This window comes from Amia ocellicauda, chromosome 6, assembly GCF_036373705.1.
Source record: "Amia ocellicauda isolate fAmiCal2 chromosome 6, fAmiCal2.hap1, whole genome shotgun sequence".
Taxonomy (NCBI): Eukaryota; Metazoa; Chordata; class Actinopteri; order Amiiformes; family Amiidae; genus Amia; species Amia ocellicauda.
Genome location: NC_089855.1, coordinates 45,657,987 through 45,684,261, shown reverse-complemented (window position 1 = coordinate 45,684,261; position 26,275 = coordinate 45,657,987). Strand labels below are relative to the sequence as shown.

At 44.8% G+C, this 26,275-nt stretch overlaps 1 protein-coding gene and 1 long non-coding RNA gene across 4 annotated transcripts; one reads left to right on the top strand and one right to left on the bottom strand.

Moving 5' to 3' along the window:
- Positions 1-72: 72 nt before the first annotated feature.
- Positions 73-7,098, top strand: LOC136751552 (uncharacterized). Of its 3 annotated transcripts, XR_010817025.1 has the most exons (6): positions 73-202; positions 1,391-2,105; positions 3,072-3,171; positions 3,269-3,447; positions 3,745-4,090; positions 6,544-7,098. It is a non-coding gene; the product is annotated as an uncharacterized LOC136751552 (long non-coding RNA). The 3 variants fall into 3 exon arrangements; XR_010817026.1 differs by lacking the exon at positions 3,072-3,171; XR_010817024.1 differs by having other exon boundaries at positions 3,072-3,447.
- Positions 7,099-11,391: 4,293 nt separating this feature from the next.
- On the bottom strand, positions 11,392-26,062 carry aco2 (aconitase 2, mitochondrial). Its single transcript, XM_066707249.1, has 17 exons — positions 25,950-26,062; positions 21,833-21,975; positions 21,389-21,647; positions 21,055-21,147; positions 20,754-20,912; positions 20,072-20,222; positions 19,570-19,674; positions 19,390-19,481; positions 18,776-18,881; positions 17,146-17,303; positions 16,949-17,022; positions 16,745-16,856; positions 16,385-16,663; positions 13,999-14,190; positions 13,738-13,870; positions 13,422-13,543; positions 11,392-13,307 (listed from the first exon to the last, which is right to left on the bottom strand). The coding sequence occupies exons 1-17, from the start codon at positions 25,983-25,985 to the stop codon at positions 13,173-13,175; spliced, it is 2,349 nt and encodes a 782-aa protein (XP_066563346.1). The 5' UTR covers positions 25,986-26,062; the 3' UTR covers positions 11,392-13,172.
- Between the last annotated feature and the right edge of the window lie 213 nt (positions 26,063-26,275).

The following is a 26,275-nucleotide window of genomic DNA, read 5'->3' as shown; positions in this document are numbered from 1 at the left end:
TCTTTTCAAAAAGCTCTCTAATAGTCATTCAGTTGATAAAACAATAAACATTCACGGCGTGAAAGAACCCTGTATACCTGGTAGTTGAAACAACAGAGACATATTGTGCATTAATATATTTCCAATTGTAGATTTACTTGAATACGTTTGTCTTAAATTACTTTTAGCTATACAAAAATTAAGATGTCTATATAGTTAGTCGGTAAGTTGGTCTTTTTTGTGAACTATTTTAATTACATATTTTGTTATAGGTGCAATCATGCAGAAACAACAATCTATTTGTTCTTTTTTTTTTCATTAAGCCCTAATGTCAATTCATTCATCTTATTTATGAAAACTAAATCAGCACAATCACTGCGCACACCAGCAAAGCTTTATTTGCCATTTCAGTTGAATACTTTCACTTTCTTTATTCAAATGAAAATGGTGTACATTTGGGGGAGTAACAATTAAGTTTTATAATGCTAAACTCTGCAAGTAAATTATCTCCTTTACGCATATAAAATAGTTAATTGTCAATGTCTACCAATTTATCAATAATATCCTAAGATACCTTGTATACATAATGTGTAATAGGCGCTCTTTGGTTTTAGAGTGTATGTCTTGTATTGTTTGATTACACATGTAGTCCTTGTGTGGTATCGTTTTTAAAATATTATTAACGCTATATGTTAGGTAATTGATTGTGTACCCCGGTCTTGTATTTTAAATAGCTGTTATTGTCCAAGTTGGTTTTTATCTTGTACTGGTCGGAGAGTAACATCTGCAATTATTGTAAACTAGGGTTTTCGTTTGTTTGTTTAGTAAACTTTGAATTGGTTTGCTTCATTTATTCTAATGAATCTGGTTTATAATGTATTAAGATGTGTGTAGGATGTTCATTTCATTTCGGTTTGGTTGTAAACTTAATCATTTGATATTTTAATGAGGTGTATTTTTATAGATTTGTTTTCCATATGTCTTTTATTTTTGGGTTCAATTATTAGGCTTTGAATAGCCCCAGTGTTTCTCCTAAAGATTTTCAGTTATTTCTCACTGCTTGAGCTGACTTTATAAAGGCAGATTGTGTGCATGTGAAGAATAAAGAGCACTTTGCCTCAAAATGGTTTTTGACTCCTTGTTACAACCCAGAAGGGTTTGTACATTCTCTGCCAATGATTTGGCAAAAGAGGACACCTGGATACAGCCCGGGTCTGCTGGGCGCCACAACCACGGCCTCTGGGCAAGCTGTCTGGAAACTCGGAAGTGCTGTCCCTCTTCTAGGCACTGATTTCACCAGAGCTCTGGCCACCTTTGCTGTGTCTTGGACTTGGGTTTCCCATCATTACCTGAAGGGGGACCCGGAGTAGACCTTTTGCAGAGATTGACATTTGTTTTTTTGTTCCAACAGAGGCCGTGTGGAGGCGTTCCTGATCCAGCGGAGTTCCTGTGCGATGCAGGCCCAGCTCTCAACGATCCATCTGAGGAGAGCAGCCGAGGACCTATACCTGCCTGGACCAGTGGGACCGAAGAACGGGGAAGACCTTGATCGGTGACCAGGCTTCAGGGAGGCATTGCCCCCCGGAAGACCAGGACCAGGATCAGGCCTCAGCGGGAGCAGCGCAGCCCATTGGAGCAGTGACGGCGGTCAGGCCTCTTTGCTGACAACAGCCCACTGGAACCTCCACCACCTGCAGGAGACCCAGGCAAGGACTAGGCCTCGGTGTGTGGACTAGGCCGGACCGGCCTAGCAACCCCAACCAGCGGAGTGGGCCTCCTTCAAACTAGGGAACACCGAATTTCCATCATCTGGATCAGGCCAGGAACAGCCCCACCTGCCTCTAGTTTACTGTGCTTTCTGTTTTTTTTTGTTTTTTGTTTGCGCTCTGCCTTAATCTTTCCCCTCCCTGATCAGGATTCTGTGGGGAAAAGCTAGAAGCAGAGGAGGCCAACCAGTCCTGAAACTACTGCGTCTGTACTTCACCCGCACCCTGGAGACAGTTAAGCGACGATGGAGTTTCACACCCGTCGCCGCCTCCACGTTCATGTGGTGCAGTTTACCAGAGAAGGGGGAGGAGACCAGCGGATGTCGAGACTCCAGTTCAGCAGGGAGGTACTGCAGAAAGGTATGGGCTTTGCTCCTAAAGACCTAAACTGTCTGGTGAAGCTGCCGCATAAAGAAAGACATCTTCGAGGTTAGCTTTGCTAATCATGATCTGCTAGAGGAGTGCTACAGCTTCTATAGAAAAGAGAAATTTGGGGTGCTTGCAGGTTTCATGATGATAATCCTGTCAGACATCCGTTACAGAATTGTAATTGTGCAGTTTTTCTGCGAGACGTTCTCTGGCAAGGCCATTGAGATCTGGCTCGCGAGGTTCTTTGAGCTCTCCACTCGAATAGGTGAAGTGCTGGGTGGTGACGGTGTGTGGGGAGAAGTGTGGCAGTGCCAGATCCGGTTGAGAAGGAGTAGGGAGAACCCGGAGAAGGTCTGCCACCTCCCCAGTACTATACAGATTGGAGAAGCTAGGGTGCTGGTCTACTATGACAGGATGCCAAAACTCTGCAGGCGGTGTCAGAGCCGAGACCACGTTGTTGCTCAGTGCACAGCGGTGGTCTGCGGCAAGTGTAAGGGAGGTCACCTGACACCTGAAAAGATACTCTGCAACCTCTGCAGTGGGAGGGCCATACTTACAAGAACTGCCCCCAGTCATATGGTGGGGCACTAAACAGTGAAAAGTGGTGGACAGAGAGGAGAATACTGCTAAGAATCCGAACATAGTCTCCTCTCTGGAGGAAGCCCAAGATAGTCGAGCCCCCCCTGGCCCCCCCTGGCCCCCCCTCGCTGGAGCTGGGGCAGAAGCCCCACTCCCTCCTCCAGTGAAAGCAGGGGTTGCAGTGTCTGGTACATCGGGCCCAGCCGTGGTGGAAAAGGAAAAACAGACCCGCCATGCCAGCACCTGTGAGAGTGGAAAGCAGAGCCTCAGGAGTCGGGTCGAAGGACAGTGTAGCTGAGACTGTCTCGCAGGTGAGAGAATTGAGAGAATTCTCGAATTGAGAAAAAAACTAAGGCCAGAAACATTGGTGCTGCACAGGGGTCCGACAGGGGAAGAACTGCAAAACTGACAACACAACAGAAGGGTGCCTCCTCTAGCCACCTCGGAGATGTCGCGGCGGCTTCAGTCAGCGGTAGAGGTAAGGGGGACAGAGGAGCGGCACGCTGACACGCTGGTCTCAGTGGTACAGACGTTGAGTGAAGCTTCCTATGTGCACCGGACTGGCTCTTTGTCAGGTCTGTAAGGACGCTGAGGCGCTGGCGCCTGGAGAACATCCACACACTGCCTGTGGAGAGGGGAGCCTGTACACCAGAGACAGGAACCAGTCCGCAGTGAAGCATTAGCACTGGGAAGCATAGGAAGAACATCTCCATCAGGACTGTGAGGGCCTCCTCTGCAGGATTGCATTATTGAAGTAATTATTTTTAATTTGTGTAAAACAAAAAGACACCGATAATTGACTTTTGATTTGTTTATTTTATGTTTATGGTTTGTCTGATGTGTTTACCTTTTTAAATATTAAAAAAGAAATGTATCAGACTGTTTTGTTTTAGTAATGTTTTTTTTTTATGTTGTCTAATGCATTTACCGTTATGAAACAACACATTTGAATTTAAAAAAGAAAATTAATCATAAGTATTAAAATTTGAATTGTTTTTTAATTTGTAATTGTAAAATACACACTCTAATAAACACCTTTGCTGTGTCCTAGAGAACATCCGCTGGGCAGGCCTCTGTCTCAACCCCCAGAATTGCGAGGCATGTCACATTCCTGGGCCAGAGGGGGTGACCATCGGCCCAACCAAAGTGACCTCCGTCTGGGAGTGCCCCACTCCCAGCCTTTATGGGGCTGGCCTCCTACTATCACCGCTTTGGTCGGGACTTTGCCCATATCGCCAGCCCCCTCCATTGCCTCACCGAAAAGGGACGACGCCTGCGCCTCTGTGAGTGATGTGAGGTGGCAGCTGATTGTTCCACGGGCACTCCAGGCCAGGTGTGCCAGCTACTGTGGGTGTGCAAAATGCGGACCACCCCCTTCATCTTTTGAAATTCACCAGGTAGAACTCAGGCTTAATCCACCTCTTCAGCTTATAGCTATTTATAGGCCACCAGGCCCCTATTCCTTTTTTATGACCGAATTTAGCAATCTCTTATCTGACTTAGCCATACATTATGATAAACTCATTATTTTGGGGGACTGGACCCACACATCGTCACAATCACACACTAGATCTAGTTATTACCCGTGGGGTACAGATTCACAACCTAATAATATCACCCCAAAACCAGACGATTTCCGACCACTGCCTTATTACATTTGAGCTGCCTGGACTAGAATTAGACACACAGGAGAGGAATATAGAAACTCACTGCCTAAATCCCACTGCTATTCATAAATTCACTACCCTGTTGCCAAATGCTAGCTTTATCAAAACAGGATCTGTAGATGAATTATTAAATAATTTCAACAATACACTTAGCACTGCTTTAGATACAGTAGCCCCATTAAGGACACGACAAATTCAACCATTAAACACTCACTATGGTTTGACGAACACACTCGCTCACTTAAAACAGAATGTGAGCGTAAATGGAGAGAAACAAAACTAGAGGTCTTCCACATGGCATGGAATGACAGTATAATAAGATACAAGCAGCCCTGTCCTCTGCTAGGTCTGACTACTACTCCAATTTAATAGAGATGCATAAGAATAACCCGCATTTTTTTTTAATACAATAGTGACACTTACTAACCAGCAGGTAAAGCCTTAAGAGGTTATTCCCCCCAATTTCACCTGCAGTGACTTCATGGGTCATTTCAATAGCAAAGTTAACGGCATTAGAAAACAGATAGAACAGGAAACATACACAGATACTATAGCCGACACATGCAGTCCTTCACAGCCCCTGCCTACCTTGGACTTGTTTAATGTAGTAAGTCACCAGCAATTGGTCTCCTTAATTCCTAAAATGAAAACAACAACCTGCGCACTAGACCCTATACCCACTAAACTGCTAAAACAATCTCTGCCATTAATTATTCACAGAATACACAATATTATTAATGTCTCTTTATCCTCAGGATCTGTTCCTGAATCGTTTAAAATAGCTGTAATTAAACCACTTCTTAAGAAATCCAGTGCCGACCCTAACCAACTGAAACACTATTGACCTATCTCAAACCTTCCCTTCCTTTCTAAGGTTCTAGAGAAAGTAGTTGCAAACCAACTGCAAGCTTTTTTAACCGATAATCATCTTTATGAAAAATTCCAATCAGGCTTCCGTTCCGGCCATAGTACAGAAACAGCCCTGTTAAAAGTATTGAATGACGTGTTTCAGTCCTCCGACGTAGGGCACGCCAGTGTTATTATTCTATTAGACTTAAGTGCGGCTTTTGACACAATTGACAACCGTTTAGAAAACCGTATTGGCCTATCTCGCAATGTGCTTTCATGGTTTAAATCATATCTGTCAAACAGACTCCAATATGTACAGATTAACGAGAACCACTCAAATTTAATTGAGGTTAAGTACGGAGTCCCACAGGGCTCAGTCCTCGCACCTATAGTTTTTTAATTGTACATGCTACCTCTAGGTGATATCATTCAATGACATAATATTAACTTTCACAGTTACGCAGACGACACACAATTATATCTGTCAGTAAATCCTAACAACACCATAGACCTAGAAAAACTACATTGCTGTCTGTCTGAGATTAAAACATGGATGACAAAAATAATTCTTATGCTTAATTCTGACAAAACAGAAGTCATAATTTTAGGAGACAAAAATCGAACTGTTCATGATGCACTAACAAAACTGAGTAATGATAACTTTAATTTCTCCCGTCGAGATCTTCCTTCCTCCAGCTTAGAAACATTGCTAGACTAAGACAATTCCTCTCGTTACAGGACACTGAGAAATTGATACACACATTTGTTACATCTAGATTGGATTACTGTAATGCCATTCTGTCAGGCAGCACAAACAGAGCTATTTCTGCACTTCAGTCAGTCCAAAATGCTGCTGCAAGAATCCTAACAAAAACAAGAAAACATGAACACATCACTCCAGTATTGGCTTCTCTTCACTGGCTGCCCGTGCGCTACAGGATAGACTTTAAAGTTCTCTTATTAACATTTAAAGCACTTATGGGACTGGCACCTCCCTACCTAAAAGATCTCCTTATCGAATACACTCCAGGTCGGCCATTGAGATCACAGGAAGCCGGTTACTTAGTGCTCCCTAAAATACACAAGAAAAGCACAGGTGGTAGAGCATTCAGTTATAGGGCCCCGAAGCTGTGGAACGATCTTCCAGCCAATGTAAGAGATGCCCCCTCTGTCTTAGTCTTTAAATCACGGCTGAAGACTCATCTGTTTAGTCTCTGTTTTTCTAGCCCATAGTACCGCCGGTGTGCCATGGACATGCAATTGCACAACTGTCTTTGAAAATGTCCTGCACTGCATGACCAGTATCTGAGCATGACTGCCTTCTTGTCTTCCAGCAACAGCCCCCTCTGAGGGTCCAACGAGGCACCTCGTCCCCCACCATGGAAGTCTGATGAGGCACAACCCACCCCAGAGGCACCTCACCACGGAGGGTCAACGGGGCATCCACACCCAAGGCCTGACGAGCCATCGCAACCCAAAGTCTGTTGATGGTCCAACCCCCCCACCCCCGATGGCCAGCGAGAGGCCTCCTCCAGAGGGAAAAGCACAGCCAGCAGCACAAATAAAGAACTTTCTGATCTCCTTGGGGAGAGGAGAGGCAACCATTAGGCCTAGGCCCTAAGCCGTGGACCCCCAGAGATTCATTTTCTCCTACATGCCATCCATAGGAGTTTTTTGTTTTTCTCTCCTCCGTGCCTAAATGGTTTATTAACTTGAATGTTCACTCACTTTATTCTAGATCATGTAAAATGTTTACAGGTCTATATTTTTATTTTATTGTACTTATGTATTTTATTTTACTGTACGTTTGTTGTATGTTTACCAGTCTGTAAAGCGCTCTGTGTCTACCCTGCGAAGGGCGCTATACAAATAAAAATTGATTGATTGATTGATTGATTGATTGATTGATCCCCAAAGCGACAGTCTGGTGGAGAGTTTCAGCTGGACGCTTGCCACACAGCTACCCACCTTCATCTTGGGCCACCAGAAAGACTGGGACCCCCACCTGCCCCTTGTCCTGTGGGCATATCACACCATGGTTCAGGAATCCACAGGGAGGTCCTCGAGATCTCACAATAAGGCCTTTGCATAAAACAAAACTGCAGGTCCTATGTTAGCCATGGTTTACCTGTTGTTGCTTAGCAACAAAGTCTGGTCTTATACTTTTTGTGAAGAACGTAAAATGGCTGGTTGCACATTAAATACATTTTACCAAAGATGAAAAACTTGCGATAGTTGATCAACTAATTATCAGAAAATACACAAACGTATGGAGTACGACAGCGTGGGACAGTGGTCAGGGCTCTGGGCTCCTGAGCAGAGGGTTGTGGTTCAATCCTAGGTGGGGGACACCAGTACAAATATTGCGATATACTGTAACAATTGTAAGTTGGTCATATGGGTGTCTGCTAAGAAATATAATAATATTATGTGCTGTATATGTGGCTATAAATCTTTCATCCCATGTTTAGAGAACTGGTTTCTGATTTTCTAAATTGTTAAATGTCCTTACAGGTTTTAACTTCAGTGCTAATTTAATGTAAACCATATGTTCATCAAACATGGTGTTTTTATTTCATTCTCTCCACACAAAAGACATTGAAAATTAAATATTGTATTTTAGTAAGAAAATAGAGATAAAGCAAAACCAAAAAATATTCAGAGAATTTATTATATTAGTATACATTTGAAAAGCAACATTGATATATCTATTTAAGGGTACCGGGGTCATCAAATACAGTTCTTGGAGGGCCCCAATTTTCCACCCATTCCCCCTACATTATTCATGATTTCTGAAACAATTAACAGCTGTAAATACTTTGAGATCAAAACCTTTGTCAGCCTTATATATTTATTTATACCTGTACTTATCTGCAAGAATGTACCATAGTTACACATTAGGCTCTGGTTTCATAGATTGATTAGTACATAAGAGAGGAAGCCATTCGACCCATCTTGCTCATTTAGTGTCCATTAATGATCCAAGTGATCCAAGGATCACATCTGGTCTATTTATGAATGTTCCCGAAGTTTTCAGCTTCAACCACATCGCTGGGGAGTTTGTTCCAGATTGTGAGAACTCTCTGTGTGAAGAAGTGTCTCCTGCTTTCCATCTTGAATGCTTTGAAACCCAATTTCCATTTGTGTCCCGGGTGTGTGTGTCCCTGCTGATCTGGAAAAGCTCCACTGGTATGATGTGGTCGATGCCTTTCTTGATTTTGAAGACTTGGATCAAGTCCCCACATAGTCTCCTCTGTTCCAGGGTGAAAAGGTTCAGGTCCTCAGTCTCTCAGTAGGACATTCCCTTCAGACCTGGAATAAGTCTGGTTGCTTTCCTCTGAACTGCCTCTAGAGCAGCGATATCTTTCTTGAGGTGTGGAGCCCAGAACTGCACACAGTATCCAGATGAGCTCTAACTAGCGCATTGTACAGTCTGAACATCACTGCCCTTGTTTTAAATTCTACACTTTTGACAGTATACCCTAGCATTCGGATTGCCTTTCTTATTGCTTGCTACTAAGTTTGAGTTATCTTAGGTAAGAAGAAATAACTCTGGGGCTGAGGAACCAGCTATATTGTGCTGAATCTAAACCTGATGCACTTTCCTAGCAGTGAATATTAATCATTCATAACTACTAATGTGATATTAATCTGGCTTAGATAGGAAAATAGCTTACTGATCAAGTATGTTAAATACAATCATAGAAATAAATTCCAAAGTGTGAATCCCTTGAAAATCATGCCTTTTATATTGTAACCTTCTTACCTTTTTTACTTTTTCCACATAATAATTTAATTGCAATAACCAGAAATCCCATTACACCACCTATAAGTGCACCTATTGTGAAGTTTCCAAGAAATGTACCTCCTACTGTAGCAAAACCTATTTCTCCAACTGATCTCCACCGAAGGTTTTCATTCTTCAGTCCCAGACTTGTTTAGAGATTGGTCACTGAAGAAAATACAGTAAGAGGTTTATTTGTTGAACACATTATTAGAAGGGTATAAAGATGAATGTATAATTAAACCTTAACCCTGGTGTTGACAACCAAGAAGTGCTTCTGTACCAGCTATAGCTCACAATCTTTAAGTCACAAATAAAAATGCAACAGCGGTGTTACAAAGAAAAAGTCCTAAACCTTTTTGTCTGGTTGGGCTTGCTGAACTGTTCAGTCAAGCTCTGAGGGGGAAACTGAAGTCTGCTGTCCTTTGAAAAGTGCCACAATAATCCTATCAGAAGACATGTACTAAAAATATACTAATACCAATAAATACATATCTGTGTATGTGTTAAGTGCTCCTTTGGATTACATGGTTAGGTAATGCCATTTTAAATCAGTGCCTTCTGAAAGCAACCCGCATATTAATAGCAGAGTTTGGATAGCAAATAAAACCCATAAAGAAAATAAGGATTTGTCTGTGGAACACTGCTGTTGTAATCAGGGGTGTCGCAAGGAATTCTGGCCCCCCTGAAAGAGTGTTCATCGAGTGTGTACCTGGTGCCGCCGCTGTTTATGTTGCACCCCGAGTGCAAGACAGCAAGGTACAATACATCATACGCTGATAAACACTTTCATTATTACAAAATATTCTTAAAAAATCATTTTGGAATTTCAGTTTATCAATGCATTCACTGACAGTCTAAAGCATATATATAATCAAACGTGCATAAAATGTAATTTCCACAAAAATAATTATATCAAAAGGAAAAAATAAAACATTGAAAGCAAATAATGTTAAAGGAGACACTGGAGTGCCTGTCTGTGGTTGCGATGCTGCGAGCCTTGCTTTCGCCGCCAGTTTCTTTGCTTTCGTTTTTTGTTTTTTTGTTACGAGTTTTGGTGCTGTTTTGCCATGAGGGCGGGGCTTAGAGGGAGGCGTAGGTCATGGCTCTCCATTGATCCACTATGTTTGACTGACGGTTCTTCCTAATCCAATCAGTGATCAGGGTGGGCTGGTCGGCTGGGAGAAGAAAGGAGGAAGAGGAGGAAGAAGGAAGAAAAACACAACAGGACCAGGAGAGCCTGGGAGGGGCAGGTGGCAGGGGGTCCAGGACAAGGAGAGGGAGGCAGAGCTGAGGAAGAGGAGGAAGGCGATCGACAGGAGGAGCAGAAGCACCAGGGAGTTGGATGAGACTGCTGTGCTCCCTGCCTTGGTTCTCAAACTTCATTAAAGGGCTGCTGGGCCTGTTGCTGCTGAGGGCCACACCACAAAAGTTGGAAAATAAAGTCAAATAAATTAGTACCCGCACACTCACACAAAAGGGGCGGCTCAATGGGGCAGATGTTGGCGTGGCTGGTGCCTCCCAACTTCTGGGACCCAGGTTCGATTCCAGGGGCCTTTGGGTGTGTCTGCTTGTATGGAGTAGGCTTGCTCTCTCCATTGGGTCTGTCTTGGTCTTCTCCAGGGTCTCCAATCTCCTCTCACAGACCACAGACGGGCTGTTTGGCTGGTTGGGTGCTCTGAACCACCCTTCGGTGAGTACAGGGTGGCGGTGATCCAGAGCACAACCCAGCTGGCCCAGGGCAGGGGGCATCCTGACCATCATAGGGCAGCACTCACTCATACTCAGTGGCACAAGGACTACAGGGCAATGCAGAGCCAGTTTAAATGTGGATGAGAAACTGCCACTCTCTCCCCTGCACCCCACAGTGAGCTGGCTCCGATGTTTTTTTAAAACTGAATAAAATGTGTGACAGCCATCAGTTGCCTCTTGGTCTCTGTGTAACATTCCTTTCTCTCTGCTGTCTGCCTTGATCCTCGATGCATGAAAACGTTATATCGAGACATGCAAAGACCAGCACAGTCACGTTACAGAACAGCCAGTGTGTGTGTGTGTGTGTGTGTGTAGTGAATGCCAATGCATGAAAACTTTAAATCCACAAGACACAAACTCACAGTTCAAGAAAGTACCTGTGTGTGTGTGTGTCTATGTGTGTCTCCATCTGCAATGAAACACAATGCATTGCAAACTTGGAATTCCATCAACAATAACAAAAAAGGTCTTCAAGCGCGTCTTCTGGCTCAGAATTCAATTTTAGTATGTATTTAGATATATTTATATATTTTTAAACTGAAGATCAGTTTAAAAACAAGCACAAGGAAAGCTGACAGCTGGGGGGGACAATGTGCTTTAGCCGACAATACACAAGTTCAGAGTCAGAGACACAAGGGAAGGGAAATCATTTTTAAGTCATTTTTTATTAGGTTAAAATAAAATGCTAATCAAAAACATGGGTAACTTGATCATAATCGATTTATTTATCCTTTAAGGTTCACAAATTGGTGTGGTTCTGAAAGCCCAACATATTTAATGACACTAACAATAATGTTACAATTTGGACTGCAGTACAATCACAGCTCGAGCACTGACACAATAAACTGCCTTCCACACTCCCAGCCTCAGATTATGACATCTTCTCCCTCTCACCATTCTCTTTCATATTAAAAATATTATAAATAAAATGAATATGTATATGAGGATGTGCTGGAATTGTGCAAACCTACAGCAGTACAATCCAGTGCGTGTGAGAGCGGCGGCGGGGCGGTTGAAGAGTGGCAGGGTGGAGACACTGTAGGCCAATTAGACTGGGGTTGTATAGGGGGATGAAGGTGCTGCATCTCTTACAGCAGCTGCCTTATAACCTTCACCCCCATACAGACGTGTAGACGGGAGTTTGTAGTGGCATCAGAAATTATACAATTTCATTCTTCTGACATTATATAAATGAGTGGGTGCGCACAGAGACAAGGACAGATGTTTTAACCTCGCTCAGATCAGCAGTGATAATAAATGCTGCTTTCAATACACGGAGTATGACTGTCCAACACACTGCCAGATTAACGAATAACTGATAATCTGTCTGTCAATCCGACCTTCTCCGTGTCCAATTCTCAAATCTAGCAACAGCCAGAATGGCACGGAGTAGAGGCTGAACAGCACTATTGTCCCAGGGCAAAAAAAAAAAAAGTTTTCACCCACATTGCAGTTCACCAAACAATATTGACATCAATACAATACAGTACTGCAGTTGGATGAAAAGCAGCTGCAGACAGTAACAAAGCCATTTGAAAACAGTTTTAAACCCCAGGGTCCAGGAAGTGCCCCTAACCATTGTTTAACTCTATTGTAGCAGACATGCAGTGACCACCCATACCCCAGAGTCCAAGTGCTATGAGGCAAGATTTGGGCTTAAATGCACTTGGGGGGTAAATGTCTCTACTTGGAGACAGTAACTAAATTAATCTCAATATATTGTTAATTACATTTAAACATGACCTTTTCATTCCCCTGATTTAGCAGAGAAGGGAGTGTGACAGTATAGCCAGAGGATGGAGGTAGTGAATGGGGGGGCAGGGAGTGTGTGTCTGTATTTTAGCAGGGTTTTTTCTCCCTGGATTGATAATGAAACACAGAAAAATGTATGAGAGCACAAACCATTTTCAGGTATAAATTAACCGTCAAAGTGTGTGTGTGAGTGCCTCTTTGTATATGGGGATATATATATACAGGTACATATCAATACAATTCAAAACAACAGCTTGGGAGAGACAGAGCGGGGAGGGGGGGGTTGAGAGGAGCCAGGCTGCCACACTAATGCAGCTAAGGGACTCTCACCATTGTGTTTAGTTGAAATCTGCACCAGGTCGGTGTGCGTACAGTAATGTCTGAATGGCGCAGGGCATGGCTGTGCTTTCTGGGCCACTAGCCCCTCCCACCGGTGTGTGTATGTGTCGGTCAGTCTGATCCTTGCCCTTCCATGTCTGCGTGCATCTGCCCATCCTCTCTGTGCGTCTGCCTGCACCTTTGAATTTGTCTATATGCGACTGCTTGTGTGCGTTTTGCAGCTACCCCCATCCTCCTCTCTCTCTCACTGTCCGTGTATGTGTGTGTGTATTTTGTAATGCTCTGCTCTCCTCTCCTCTCCTCCTCCTCCTCCCTCTCTCCTTCTCTCTCCCTGCCTTATTTCTGCAGCTCCTTCATCCTGTTGAGCGCACTGCCAGCCTGGAACCACTCGATCTGGGTCTGGTTGAAGGTGTGGTTGAGCTGGATGGAGTCCTGACTGCCATCCTTGTGCTTGATCACAGCTTTCAGTGGCTGAAGGAGAGAGAGAGCGCCTGAACTGTATGGTCATTTCATTCAATTAACAATGATAACAGGGGGGGGAGAAAGAGTGGCGCAGAGGGACAAAAGGACAGGGGTGTCTCCTACCTTGCCTGGGGAGAACTTCTTGAGGCCGACGATGGAGATAGTGTCGTCGGGTCTGATCTTGTCATAGTCGGCTGGGTCAGCAAAGGTCAGCGGCAACAGACCCTGTTTCTTCAGATTCGTCTCTGGGGGGGGGGGGGGGGGAAGAGATGAGAAAACAGACAACACACCAAACAAGAAATAGAAAACACCCTAACACCACCCCCCCCACCCCACAGACATACACTTTCTCCTCTACCTCTCTCTCTCCCACACAGCCCCCATCCCCCCCAGCCCTCCTTCCCCCACTATCCCCCGACCCCTCGTCTCCCTGCGGTACCGTGGATGCGTGCGAAGCTCTTGGTGATGATGGCGCGGCCCCCCAGGTGGCGGGGCTCCAGGGCGGCGTGCTCTCGGCTGGAACCCTCCCCGTAGTTCTCATCCCCCACTACCACCCACTGCACACCACTCTTCTGCAGAGGGGGATAGAGGGAGCGAAGAGAAGGAGAAAGACTGGTTAAAAATACCGTCCACTACACAGTTAACAGTGAGAGAGGTCACAAACCGAAACACACGCAGCCAGACCTCCTCCCTCTCTCACCTTGTACTGCCGGGCCACGTCGGGCACCCCCCCGACCTCGCCGGTCAGCTGGTTGCGGACGCAGTTGACCTTGTCGTTATCCATGTTGACCGCCCCGATCAGCAGGTTGTTGGAGATGTTGTCCAGATGACCTCTGAACTTCAGCCAGGGCCCGGCCGCTGAGATATGGTCAGTGGTGCACTTCCCCTTCACCTGAGGGGGAAAGGGAGATGTCAGGGATAATACAGATTCAATTGTTCTCTGTGTCCCTTCTTTCCCCGTGTCCTTCCTCGCTCTCTCCACAGGGCTCTACAGTGCGAGCGTTTTACTCACATTTGCGAGTAAAAATAATGTTGTGCGAATGTGAAATACAATTTGGGCACACAGTGCAAATACAATATTTTAACTCTATAAGTAAAGAATACATTGAAATGATGATAATGATATTTTATACAAATTATTACGATAGCAAATGTGGGAAATGTAGTTCAGCTGTGGACCGTCCCAATTAACCGAAGGCAACGAAAACTATAAGTCCCGTGAATTACGTTTATGACAGAGTGTTGCAGCGGTTCATTAGGCTCAATATCCAAACACCTACTAGCTGGTGTTAGCCATCTCGCCATTATTACAAACTTACAGATACAATAGTACTCAACGACAGCGGGGCTGCAACAACTAATTGATAATGTCGATTATTAAAATCTACTAAAATTTTTAAAATGTAATTCACCGTCGATTTGGGTCTACCTGGGGAGCAGCTACAAAAAAAAAAAAAAACTTGAAAGATGGCGGAGGCTGCAGCTACACCTGTGGAAATTACAGGAGCACATTACATTGAATATACACTGAAAACAGTTTGCTGCAACATTTGGAAAGTTGAACTCACATGGCGTGAGCACAGCAATGAGCACCTAAAGAGAGAATACACTCCATAATGACGGGATGAAGACACCTAGCATGGCAAAGGCTGCTGCCTCTGGATCCGACATGCCACGTTTCTTGAACTGGTGTGCGTCTCTCAAGCTACGCCCGTTTCTTTACCTCCTCAGCTACAGTATTATTATACATTGTATTTATAACGCGCTCTTATTATACCCACACGCTACACTCAAGCAAGAGTCAAAACAGACACAGTAAAGACCGGCGATACAGCAGTACAGTACATGCAAGAAAACAAGCAGCTAGGTTAGCCAATAAAAGGGAGCAAGCAATAAAAAGGCCAAAAAGATTATTTTAAAACTTTTAAAACAGAAATCCTTTACTTTTTTCAAAAAGGTGATTTTTAAGACATTTCTTTAAACTATCCTGTGTAGGGGCGCTTCTCAGAGCCTCTGGAAGTGCGTTGCACAGCTGTGGTGCATTATTACAGAAGGCTTGGACTATATGATCAAACTAGTGGCATAAATATTAAATTAAAAAAAAAAGAAACATATCATGAACAGAAAACGTTTGAGTTTCGTTTTGAGTTTGCAACGGTGCTGCCGTATGCATACATTTACACAGGGACGTGCAGAGGGGGCAGGGGTTAGGGGTGGCGCGAGCCACTGCACCTTTTCTTTCCCCTAAGTGTCCTATATGCCCCAACCACTTCCCCCACCCTGCAACCCGACTTCACCGGTGTTCTGACAAACTGAGCTTCCCTATCAGGATGAGCTGCCCGGTAGTCTGAAAAAAAATGGGCTACCACTTGGAATGAGCTACCCCAATTGAAAACATTAGGAAGCTCATCCTGTCAGACAGAAAGGACCTGTCAGAATGGGCTACCAGCTGCTTTTCAAGACTCTTACAATATTTTAACCCTTCAAAACTGAGGAAGCTTATCCTGTTGGACAGAAGGGAGCCATTAGAATAGGCTACCCTGTTTTTCAACATTCAAACTGTATGGGAAGCCTTCAAAATCTAGGTAGCTCATCCTGTCATCTATGCGTAAATAGCAAATTAGACACTATGTGAAATAACACGGGCAAAATAATTTTAAATGTACATAACTATTACCAGCAGATTTATGGGCGTGTTCACTACACATATGTACTTTCGCTATGTAGCTCATTCTGACAAGTAGCTCAGTTTGTCAGAACACCTGACAGTCGCCCTGGATAATAACACCGGCACTCACCCACCCCTCTGGGACCGCACTTTGCTAGCTGCCCCCCCGGAATGAATTGCCCCTTTTTGGTTTGAGCCACTGCCACCCCCACGAGGCTGTATTTACATGTCTTGAACATTGCTGCATTTCTTTTTCATTTGAGCATTAAATATGAACCATTTATCATTTCCCACAACTTTTTTTTTTTGTGTGCCCCAAAATTTTGGACTGTGCCACTTCATTGAAAAATGTAGGGGCACAGTGCTCCTGAGGAAAAAAGTAAGCGTAGAGCCCTGCTCCACCACTTCCCTCTCTCACCTTGATGAGCACCCTCAGGTCCTCCAGGTCCCGGCCGTTCCACTTGTCGAAGGGCTCCAGCAGCTGCAGGCGCTGGCTCTGAGGGTTGACGTCCACAGCTGCAGTGTCACCCTTCGCGGGGGGGTGCTGGTAGGTGTCCTGACCGGGGTCGAAGTCCCGCGCCGGCAGCTCATCCCCTGTGGGCGGCTGCAGCTGGAAGCGCTCGCCATTGGGGGCAGTCAGGAAGTCACGCTCGGGGTCGAACTTCAAGGTTCCTGCGATGGCCAGCGCCGTGACAATCTGAGGAGAGAGAGACCCTCAGTGTGGGGGGTGCATCGGGTGTAGTGTAGTGCGAGGCGTGTGTAGTGTGTGTGTTTGTACCTCGGGGGAGGTGACGAAGGCGTGGGTGGCTGGGTTGGCGTCGTTCCTGGCTGTAAAGTTCCTGTTGAATGATGTCACAATGGTGTTCTTCTCGCCCTTCTTCACATCACGCCTGAGAGAGGGAACATAGATTTAACATGACATACTTAACACAGAGCAAGACAATGCAACAAACAGACAGACAGCAGTGTCTGGGGGACCCACCTGTCCCACTGTCCGATACAGGGCCCACAGGCATTAGCCAGAACCACCCCACCAACATCTCTGAGGATCTGAGCCTGAGGAGAGAACAGAACAATGGACTCGTGTCAGTGTGCGTGGGGATCTGTGTGTGCAGGGAAGTATATGGAAGTTTGTGTGGTGGTGAGACTTTGTGGTTCTGCAGGCGGGTGTGGACTTACGTAGCCGTCCCTCTCGATGGTGGCCCGGATCTGTTCTGACCCAGGGGTGACTGTGAACTGGGCCTTGCACTTGAGCCCACGGTCCAGAGCCTGCTTGGCCAGTGAGGCGGCACGGCCCATGTCCTCATAACTGGAGTTGGTGCAGCTACCAATCAGCCCTGAGATGCAGACACAGGAGAGAGTGAGAACACAGAGCAGCACAGGACACAGCACACTGCAGGGAGAACACCGAAAAGAACGAGAAAGAAATGAGAGAGAGAGAGAAAAGAGCTAAAGAAACCTGGAGATGCTGCTCTGCAGTATCCTCAGCACCATGACACTGGTCTTCCTTATGGAGCACAGTGTCCTGAGTCAGATTGGCTTCCTACCAAATCACTGGACCACTGATCACATTTACACCCGACACAGCCTCAAACAAACACGTCCACCAAAAGAACTAAGGGAAAACATTTTTTGCTTTTATTGACTTCAAAAAAGCGTTCGACTCCTTTTGACTCGAGGGACAATATTATAGATTATGGCAACATGGTGTAGGGGGTAATGTTCAGGGAGATCAAATTCATGCTCTATGCCAATGAGCAGACCTTACGGTTGCCCACAGAACAGGAGCTTCGGCAGCAGCTGGCACTGCTAGAACAGTGAGCAGGACTGAGATCTGTAAAAACATCCTATAGGGGCAGAGCAGAACTCCCCATACTGCATGAAAGGCTGAATTAGGCCACTGCTTGCTGCTCAACTCATTCAGAAGAGAGCACTGAAGTTCTGGATGAACCCGCAGGCGAGGCACCGGACTCACTGCAGCAGTTGCCCCGACAACCCAAGAGCTCAGCCCAGAGAAGTCAGTTGGCCCTGAAGCGGACAACACTGACCCCTAACAATACCAAGCAGCTTCAGATCAGCACTGCTCTCCGGCAAGAGGCAGATCCTGATTGAATACAGGCTCAGTAACCACAGCCTGTCCAGAGAAACAGGCCGACACAGGCAGACCTGACTGCACAGAGAGGACCAGCGCTGCGGTCACTAAGAATGCACATTTGTCTCCACATCTCTTTTCTCCTAAACTTGCGAAAAAACACACAAAGAATACCCAGCTCCCTCCCACAGTTCCAGCAACACAGACGTTCTCCTGGTCGGTCCCATGTGGGGAGAGGGGCTCACAGCCACCCTGCCAAAGCATGAGCGCTACATAGATGTGAACAGGGGGTCTGAACCTTCCACTTAAGCAACATAACCCATGAGTCCGCACTTTGAATTTGGAAAAAATAAATGAGAGAGACCGAAAGAGAAAACCATAGAATAGAATTAAACCACAGTAGAACAGGGTAAGATCAGAACAGGACAATAGGATCACATAAGGACAGAGCAATATAACACAGGTTTCCACATTCAGACACCAGAGGGTGCTGTTTCTCATCACATTAGTAAGAAGTTAAATTGCCTCACAATCTCCACAAGAGGCAATACTGAGAAATGCTATTCATAAATAGTCATCACAAAAATAATGGTCATACTAATCTCCACAATCGCTGAGTCTTATTCATCTCTGCACATGACTGTGTACACTGGACAAACATAATTAAAACAGACAGACATGCAATGCTGTCCTCTGCAGGACCAAAGCCAGACTGACCCACTTTGACGTCCAGGGGCCAGCCGCTCCTCTCGGCCACTCCACCGATCTCCGATACAGGGTGGGCCAGGTCTGGGGTGAACGGACCATTAATGTGGGGCTTCAACTGTGGTGGGAGAGAGAGGATGAGTGGGGGGGGGATTAAGAATTAGTTGCTAACACAGGGCTCTACAGTGCGAGCGTTTTACTTGCATTTGCAAGTAGAAATAATGTTGTGCAAATGTGAAATACAATTTGGGTGCACAGTGCGAATACAATATTTGAACTCTATAAGGAAATACTACATTGACATGATTATGATAATGGTATATGCACATTGTTGCATGTTTTTAATTTTAGCATATGAACCATTTATGATGTGCAACTAATTGATTTTATTTTTATTTTTTATTGTGCCCCTACATTTTTGACTGTGCCCCTAATTTATTTCAATTTAGGGGCACAGTGCTCCTAAGAAAAAAAGGAAGCATACAGTCCTGTAACATTTCTTTTTCAACTAATGTATGTATAATTTCTGTGTGTTTGTGTGTGTGTGTCAGAGTGAAAGAGTGAGATGGTCTTCACATCATGCTAGCTGAGGCTAGGCCTGGCGAGGACAGCTGTCTCTCGCTCACCTCGCTCAGATTGATCTCGATTAGTTGGTCGTACTCGCACCCAGGGTCAGGAACCAGGTGCTCCTGGAAGTCATCAGACAGTGCAGCGATATCTAAGAGGGACAGAGAGAGACCAATGAACGTTATGACAGAGACCAAGACAGAGACACACAGGTGGTCAGAGGTCCCTGCAGTGCTGACCTGCGCGGCCGGTCTTCTCCAGGTAGGTCTTCATGCGGTGGTTGTAGGGGAACACAGAGGTGGTGGCGCCGATCTCAGCTCCCATGTTACAGATAGTGGCCATTCCTGAGGGAGGGAGAGGGATTTAATACATGTATTATAAATCACACGAGAAACAAGCCAATCACAGAGCAGCATTTCCACACATTCCTAAACCTCTTAACTTGTGTATAAATGTCGTCCCCTCCATGGAATTATCAAGTTTGAAAAACTCTACAGTTAGCAGCGATGCTTCAGGGCCCTTAGTGCCTGTGGGGCCAGAGCCACAGCATGTGCATTTGTGTTAACAGTTTTATTGTGCTTAACCAGAGAAGAGGGGGGGGGGGTAAACCGATGCATTTAATGAAAGTAATATTTTTAATAAAAGATACCTGTGTGTCTAATCCCTATGCATGTGATTTATAATTAGATAATACTTTGTTTAACGGGTGTCTCTTAGTGAGGGACGCCACCACAGTCTCACCAGTGCAGGAGATGGACTCCAACCCCGGACCGTGGTACTCCACGATGGCCCCGGTGCCGCCCTTGACCGTCAGGATGCCGGCCACCTTCAGGATCACGTCCTTCGGGGAGGTCCAGCCAGACAGGGAGCCGGTCAGCTTCACTCCGATCACCTGCAGGAGGGGCAGGAGGTTACTACAGGACACTGTCACACTGCAGACTGCGCACACAGAACACACTGTAAACACACAGGACACGCATCAGACCTGGGCCAAAAATAGTTTGATAGATTATTCATAAATACCAAATAGTTTAAATACTTAAATATTTTTATATTGATATATTGAATTCAGAAAACCATTTTTGAAATGATTTCAAATGAATCTCAAACAAATACTTTTAGTGTTTAAGTAAATTAAAAAAAAAAAAAAAAAAACTAAATATATATTCAATGATTCCCAAATGTAAAGAATAAAAAACAACTAAAACCTAATTATTAGTCTGGATGTATAACAATGTAATACTAATAATAGTAACATTTCATAAACCACATATAAGAATATATTTATCCCAGGTCTGATGCGCTCACACATAATAGACTATTATTATTATTACTTGATTTCTTAGTATATAATAGATCCCATTATTTTTTACATTTTACCCCGTAGACAGTATGGGACCTGCGCAGCCCCTCAGCCACTCACATTGGGACACTTGAGCTCCCAGGGGATTCCAGCCATGACATCCACAGCATCAGCCCCTCCCACCCCGATACAGATGGCTCCCAGGCCACCCCCATTGGGCGTGTGCGAGTCCGTGCCAATGAGCATCACTCCAGGGTAGGCGTAGTTCTCCAGGATGATCTAGGATTGGAGCAGGAAGAGAGCCATCCCCCGTTAGCCAATAAAACAATGGCAGCAGAGAATATTGTACAATGACAATGAGAATGAGACTGGAATAAACCACTTTGATAAACCTTCACACTTCTCCCTGCCATCCCCTCACCTGATGGATGATCCCAGAGCCAGGCTTCCAGAACCCCACTCCGTATTTGGCTCCAGCGCTGGACAGGAATTTGTACACCTCATGATTCATTTCCTGGGTCATGGAAGAGTGAAGTTAGCAGTTAGTGAGGAATTAATCTGTACATTAATCTGTAGAGAGAGAGAGTACAGCACAGCAAGGGTTAATTGATCTCCAGAAATAATGTACTGCACCTCTGCAGGATCAGGACTGGAGACTCCTGCTGTACTGTAGATCTCTAGGTATAATTCAAGTCAAAATCTTTGACTTGACAGTGTTGCCCAAGCATTGACGTCCCCCTCCCCCACTCCCTCACCTTGGCTCTCTGCAGGTCCTCGGTGCCCCCGGTCTGGGCCTCGATCAGGTGGTCGCAGTGGATAGTGGAAGGCACGGCCACGCGGGGCAGGCCGCTGCTGATGAACTGCAGCATGGCCATCTGGGCTGTGGCGTCCTGCATGGCCACGCGGTCGGGACGCAGACGCAGGTAGGTCCGGCCCCGGGCGATTTCCTGTCCCACTGGATCGTCCAGGTGGCCGTACACGATCTTCTCGGACAGGGTCAGGGGCCGGTCCAGTCTGTTTTGGGGTAGGAGGAGAGGGGGGGTTCAAATATGCATAGAAATATGCTGGAGGAGATACAGACACACAGAAAGAGAAAGAGACAGAGACAGACACAGACAGAGAAAGAGACACAAAAATAGAGCAGGACAGAGAATGGCAATAAAATTGTATTTGTAACCCGGGAGGACGCGCACACGCACCTCTTGCGGACGATGTTGATGTTCTCGTGCAGCTTGTCATAGTTGATGCTGGACTCGGGTTCGAAGCGGCTCATGGCCACCTTGGCCCGAGCGCTGAGAGCTGCGGTCACATGGACCCGCCGCGCGCCCTGCCCCAGGGCATGCTGGGAGAAAGAGAGAGAGAGAGAGAGAGAGAGAAGGGTTAGGGCAGGTCCTGGAGAGTTACAGCTCACTGCGTGCATCTCCAAGAGGCCATACGATACTATACAGCAGAAGCAGTGTGCGGTTTTGTATTGTAGTATAGTATACTGTAATATTGTGTACAGTTTTATAGTACTGCAAAGTAATATAGTGTATTGCAGTGTACTGTAACTCTTGTTGTGTCCTGTAGAATCACATATTGCAGTGTAGTGTATTAAATTGTGCTACAGTGTACTCAAATGAAACATAGTGCATCTGGTGTTATAATGTAGTCCATTGCTGTGTAGCATGCCAATTATACCTTGATAATCCCACTGCAGTAGGTAAGACATCTGCAAATTCGCTGGCGCTAATCCGCTCCACTGTGCTTGAGTGCAGATCACATGCAGGGCCAGGCTGACACAGCCAGAGCCATCACTAAGCATCGACCTCTACACCAGACTGTGGTGCTCACAGCGAGACCTGGACCGGCCCACTCTGGCTCAAAGGGAGTCTGACCATCAACACCACTCTAATAACACTGCTGTTACTGGACTACTGTCTCTATGTAATCCTAATCTTGGTAACAGTCTCTCCCACATGCGTTCAAGGACAGACTCAAAGTCAGTCGGTGGGTGAGGGGGGGTACACAGCGTATCCAGGCTTTTGTTCCAACCCACCACCCCAGTTCCCAGTGAGTGCATTGCACTGATTTAGCCGAGCAAATTCCACACTTCCACAACTCTACAGACTGCTGATGTCACAGATGCCCGTCTCTCCCAAATAAAACCATTATTTAAATATTGTAGGCATTTCAGACTGTTTTAAGACCTGCAAACACAATCAGATGTGTCTAATCAAGTAAGGTCAATTAAGTAACTGAAAGCATGCTGGAGGTGGAATGACAAGTAGATGGGACTGGCAACCCTCCCAGAATAGAGTTTGAGTCGCCCTGGCACAAGGCACAAAACAAGATGGTCACAACAAGCCAATCAGAATGCAGTCATTGCACCTCTGCTACCGGAGAACAACAAATGTTAAATCATAGCATCCCAACACAAAATTATATATAGTGCCCAGTCCCACACAATTCTACATTTTCCACCACCCCATGATGCAATTCCTGGAGATGCAGCTTGGACGTTTGCTTGCCACTCTCAGTGCTAATGCTATTTGTCTTTGTCCTTTAAATTAAGTTGTATATTAATCAATGCTGAAGACAAATACATGCTTTTTCTTTGTTATTTATTCTGTACCTCATTCTTTTAAAATCGCAGTATCAGATATAGATAGCATGGGTTGGGTACCATGCTTGCTTTGGCCCCATTGCACATAGCACTACTGCACTGTATTCCGCATTTGATTTTTGTTCACTTTCATTAGGCTAGGCTACAGCTGTATTTTGCACTATTTGTGAGGTGTCAAGTTTTTTGAGAAGTTTAGGCTGTTTTGCGACAGCCGTATTGAGCGTCTCTGGAGAAATTATATATATATATATATATATATATACACACACACACACATACATACACACACACACACAGTGAGGGAAAAAAGTATTTGATCCCCTGCTGATTTTGTACATTTGCCCACTGACAAAGAAATGATCAGTCTATAATTTTAATGGTAGGTGTATTTTAACAGTGAGAGACAGAATAACAACAACAAAAATCCAGAAAAACGCATTTCAAAAAAGTTATACATTGATTTGCATGTTAATGAGGGAAATAAGTATTTGACCCCTTTGACTTAGTACTTGGTGGCAAAACCCTTGTTGGCAATCACAGAGGTCAGACGTTTCTTGTAGTTGGCCACCAGGTTTGCACACATCTCAGGAGGGATTTTGTCCCACTCCTCTTTGCAGATCCTCTCCAAGTCATTAAGGTTTCGAGGCTGACGTTTGGCAACTCGAACCTTCAGCTCCCTCCACAGATTTTCTATGGGATTAAGGTCTGGAGACTGGCTAGGCCACTCCAGGACCTTAATGTGCTTCTTCTTGAGCCACTCCTTTGTTGCCTTGGCTGTGTGTTTTGGGTCATTGTCATGCTGGAATATCCATCCATGACCCATTTTCAATGCCCTGGCTGAGGGAAGGAGGTTCTCACCCAAGATTTGACGGTACATGGCCCCGTCCATTGTCCCTTTGATGCGGTGCAGTTGTCCTGTCCCCTTAGCAGAAAAACACCCCCAAAGCATAATGTTTCCACCTCCATGGTGTTCTTGGGGTCATTCCTCCTAATCCAAACACGGCGAGTTGAGTTGATGCCAAAGAGCTCGATTTTGGTCTCATCTAACCACAACACTTCACCCAGTTCTCCTCTGAATCATTCAGATGTTCATTGGCAAACTTCAGACGGGCCTGTACATGTGCTTTCTTGAGCAGGGGGACCTTGCGGGCGCTGCAGGATTTCAGTCCTTCACGGCCGTAGTGTGTTACCAATTGTTTTCTTGGTGACTATGGTCCCAGCTGCCTTGAGATCATTAACAAGATCCTCCCGTGTAGTTCTGGGCTGATTCCTCACCGTTCTCATGATCATTGAAACTCCACGAGGCGAGATCGTGCATGGAAACCCAGACCGAGGGAGACTGACAGTTATTTTGTGTTTCTTCCATTTGCGAATAATCGCACCAACTGTTGTCACCTTCTCACCAAGCTGCTTGGCGATGGTCTTGTTGCCCATTCCAGCCTTGTGTAGGTCTACAATCTTGTCCCTGACATCCTTGGACAGCTCTTTGGTCTTGGCCATGGTGGAGAGTTTGGAATCTGATTGATTGATTGCTTCTGTGGACAGGTGTCTTTTATACAGATAACGAGCTGAGATTAGGAGAGTCCCTTTAAGAGAGTGCTTGTAATCTCAGCTCGTTACCTGTATAAAAGACACCTGGGAGCCAGAAATCTTGCTGATTGATAGAGGATAAAATACTTATTTCCCTCATTAACATGCAAATCAATGTATAACTTTTTTGAAATGCGTTTTTCTGGATTTTGTTGTTGTTATTCGGTCTCTCACTGTTAAAATACACCTACCATTAAAATTATAGACTGATCATTTCTTTGTCAGTGGGCAAACGTACAAAATCAGCAGGGGATCAAATATTTTTTTCCCCTCACTGTACACACACACACATTTTCACAATGTAAGATTCTTAATCAAGTAGTCCTTCGTTTCTCCTTGAATCCGGTCAGTTCATTTGAACCTACTGTTCAAGTACGAAGTAACGGCAATGATGTTGGGCACCAGCTCCAACAACGAAAATTTGAATACATTATTTAAATGAATCGCTATTGAAAATGAAAATTAAAAGTTCATAAATATAGATACTATAGATATAGCTCTCCATGTATACAGTACTGTACTAGCTGTGCAGGACCAGGGCAGGAGACCCAGGTAACAACATTTGTTCTCATGGTGCACTGTTCTGCCCTAATGTTTCTGAAACAGATCTTAAAACAAAATATTACCACAACGATATTTACGTGCATTGTGTACTACAGTAAAAATTAAACTCGACTGTGTGCGGGCAGTTCATAATAAGACAGTGAGTTAAGCACGCAATTGCGCAGTTCAGATAGAATAACCTTGTGATCACCTTGCTGACAGTAACCAAAGACATCACTGTATTTCTGAGACAACAATGCGAACATTAATGCGAAATACTTTTGTAGCTTGAATTAATACTAAAGTAACGTCTGTTCTGTGTTCAGCGTTAACTATGTCACGACAATGACGGAGATACTCCTGCTTGCTGCATCGCTCTAACGGGGACAATGTGACCTGAAACAGACAGAGGGGGGAGGGCGATAGTTTAAACTTGTATTACTCAATATATCACTGTACCGCTCCCCCAGACTTAAAGATTCCTGTGTTCATGCGTCCAGTCGTTTTAAATCGGTGGTTTTCGATACGTTTACCTCAGAAGAAAATGTATTTTTTTGCCTGTAAACACATCTACTCACCTGGAGCCGGCTAACAGTTAGACAGTAGGACGCCATTTTGTTCACTGACAAAGATGTTGTCGCATGAGGATGACGTCAGCGTTCCTTTCTTATAGCCTCTGGCAAACCTTGTCCTGACAGGAAGATAATAATTAAAATAGTTGTAATGCAATTTTTAAACTATATTTAACATAACTTTCATAATTAATAAAACTACGTATATATATATGTATAATATATAGAAACATTATGCAGCTATACCATTAATTTAACGTTATTATAATTATGTACATATATTTGTTCATAATGTACTTCCAAGACACTGGTTTCGTAGTAATGTTTAAAAT

Coding starts and splice junctions, on each gene's coding strand:
- aco2 (XM_066707249.1), bottom strand. CDS start 25,985: ATGGCGTCCTACTGTCTAACTGTTAGCCGGCTCCAG. Junction 21,976..25,949: donor TAACTGTTAGCCGGCTCCAG/GTGAGTAGATGT, acceptor TCTTTCTCCCAG/CATGCCCTGGGGCAGGGCGC. Junction 19,482..19,569: donor GGAGAAGACCGGCCGCGCAG/GTCAGCACTGCA, acceptor TGTCCCTCTTAG/ATATCGCTGCACTGTCTGAT.